Below are 2,018 nucleotides of genomic sequence, written 5' to 3' on the forward strand. Positions count from 1 at the left end.
CTATCCTTAACTCCTAGGCCTTAATTGCTTATCTCTTTGATTTCTCATATAGCTTTTTAAAGATGTCTCTAATAAATAGTTAGACATATGGTATTCATGGATTTGGAATACTCAGTTCTGTTGACAGGTCAATTTAACACCACACTGATCTATAGATTCAATACAATTCCAATCTAGGATTTTTGATAGATTTTTGACAAACTGATGCTAAAATTTATGTGGAGAGGCAAATGATTTAGATGATTCAATTAAGTTTTCTAAAAGAAAAACTAAGAGGACTGGGTGTGTGTATTGCCTCTGTTGACTGCGGGCGTGATGGGTTATGCACTTCTCCTGGAAGCTGCTCACTGTGAGGTAGAGTCTGGTGCCTCCGCTATCTACAAAGACGCTGCCACCCTTGCCACCACCACTAATATTTCCTTTATCTTCAGGTAAAGAAAGAAGTCATAGGTAACCCTGCAGCCGCCAATGCCTGTGTCGCCACTGCCTCTGTAGGACTGGCTGTATGATTAGACCACCATCTTCCGTGACTAAACATATTCCTCAGTTTTGTGGTATTGTTGGTCACACATTTATGGAGTTTCTGAAGGTCAGTGGAGGTTACTGCCAGGCACAGCACGACCTCTATGCAGACAAGTGAACTGCAGAAATTCATTAGTACTCCACCAAAAAGCATCTTGCATCATAAGAATGGTTAGCCTGGACAATGAACAAATTGTTCAATTGAAATCTGCAGAGCATTTTACAAGAGTTCTGACCTGGATGTGGTAAACCTCAGTACACTCCCTTTCTGTGGCCTTTGTGTTACTGAATTAAAGAATTGCTGCTGCTTGTTAGGGCGTTCATTTCATTTCCCATTACTCCCAACTTCTTACTGAAAGTACAGACAATTTCAAGCAGACTATCCAGAAGTAGACTCAGTTTCTTTGCATCATTTCTGTATTCAATTTTTAAATTATTTCATAACCCTATTGAGCGTTTTTTGACTAAATTAACATGGCTTGAATGAACTGTTCAGTTCCCATGGGAATCACACGTAAGAGCATGTGATTTCTTACTACACACAATCCAACAAATGTGACCTTAAACAAATTGTAAAGAAACTTAAGAAGTACAGAATTACCACAATAGTGAGAGTACATGAAGCAATGTATGACACTACTATTCTGGAGAATGAAGGCATACTTGTTTCCATCCAACGAGATTGCTGATGACTGGTTAAGTCTTGTAAAAATGTTGTGAAAAACCTGGTTATTGTATTGCAGTTCATTGTGTTGCAGGCCTTGGGAGGGCTCTGGTGCTTGTTACTCTAACCTTAATTGAGGTGGAATGAAATATGAAGATGTAGCATAGTTCATAAGACAAAAGCAGCATGGCACTTTTATCAGTAAGAAACTTTTGTATTTGGAGAAGTATCATCCTAAAATGCAGCTGCGTTTCAAAGACTCCATTGGTCATAGAAACAGCTATTGCATTCAGTAAAACTGTGGTGTCTGGTGCCATTGCCTTGGAAGTGGAACTTGAGACAGGACCTAATTTGTCATACATATTAGCCAACATCTTGGTTTGGTGAGTAAGTCTAATGAAGTTTCCATACAGAGGAGTATTGAAAAGCAGTTTTACCAGGCCACAAGCTTGTAATTACAACCTCTATGTTTGGATTACAATCAACCTACTTTGACATTTAGCTAGAGATTCTTGTTCAGCATTTAAAATGTGCTTATCATTTGTACCAATTGAGTTTTTCTGAAATCGTACAATATTGAGTTAGGTCTGATAAGTTAGTGAACTTGTTGCAACAATGTTGCTAACATTTTTTGATGTGAGAAGGATTATTCATTAGAATTCGTACAAACTGGACAAACAGTTAACCAAGTTTACTATTTGGAAGTGCTGAAAAGGCTGTGTGAAAAAGTTAGACCACCTAAACGTTTTGCCAATAATTCATGGCTCTTGCATCACGACAATGCACCAGCTCACATTGTATTGTCTGTGAGGGAGTTTTTAGCCAGTCAACA

At 38.4% G+C, this 2,018-nt stretch overlaps 1 protein-coding gene across 1 annotated transcript; it reads left to right on the forward strand.

The window, feature by feature from the left end:
• Positions 1 to 505: 505 nt before the first annotated feature.
• On the forward strand, positions 506 to 640 carry LOC308496065 (uncharacterized protein; the record flags this gene model as incomplete). Its single annotated transcript, XM_081044680.1, has 1 exon — positions 506 to 640. One exon carries the CDS (start codon positions 506 to 508, stop codon positions 638 to 640), a length of 135 nt encoding a protein of 44 aa, XP_080900806.1.
• Between the last annotated feature and the right edge of the window lie 1,378 nt (positions 641 to 2,018).

This window comes from Rhinolophus hipposideros (assembly GCF_964194185.1).
Source record: "Rhinolophus hipposideros genome assembly, chromosome: 3".
In the NCBI taxonomy this organism is placed as follows: Eukaryota; Metazoa; Chordata; class Mammalia; order Chiroptera; family Rhinolophidae; genus Rhinolophus; species Rhinolophus hipposideros.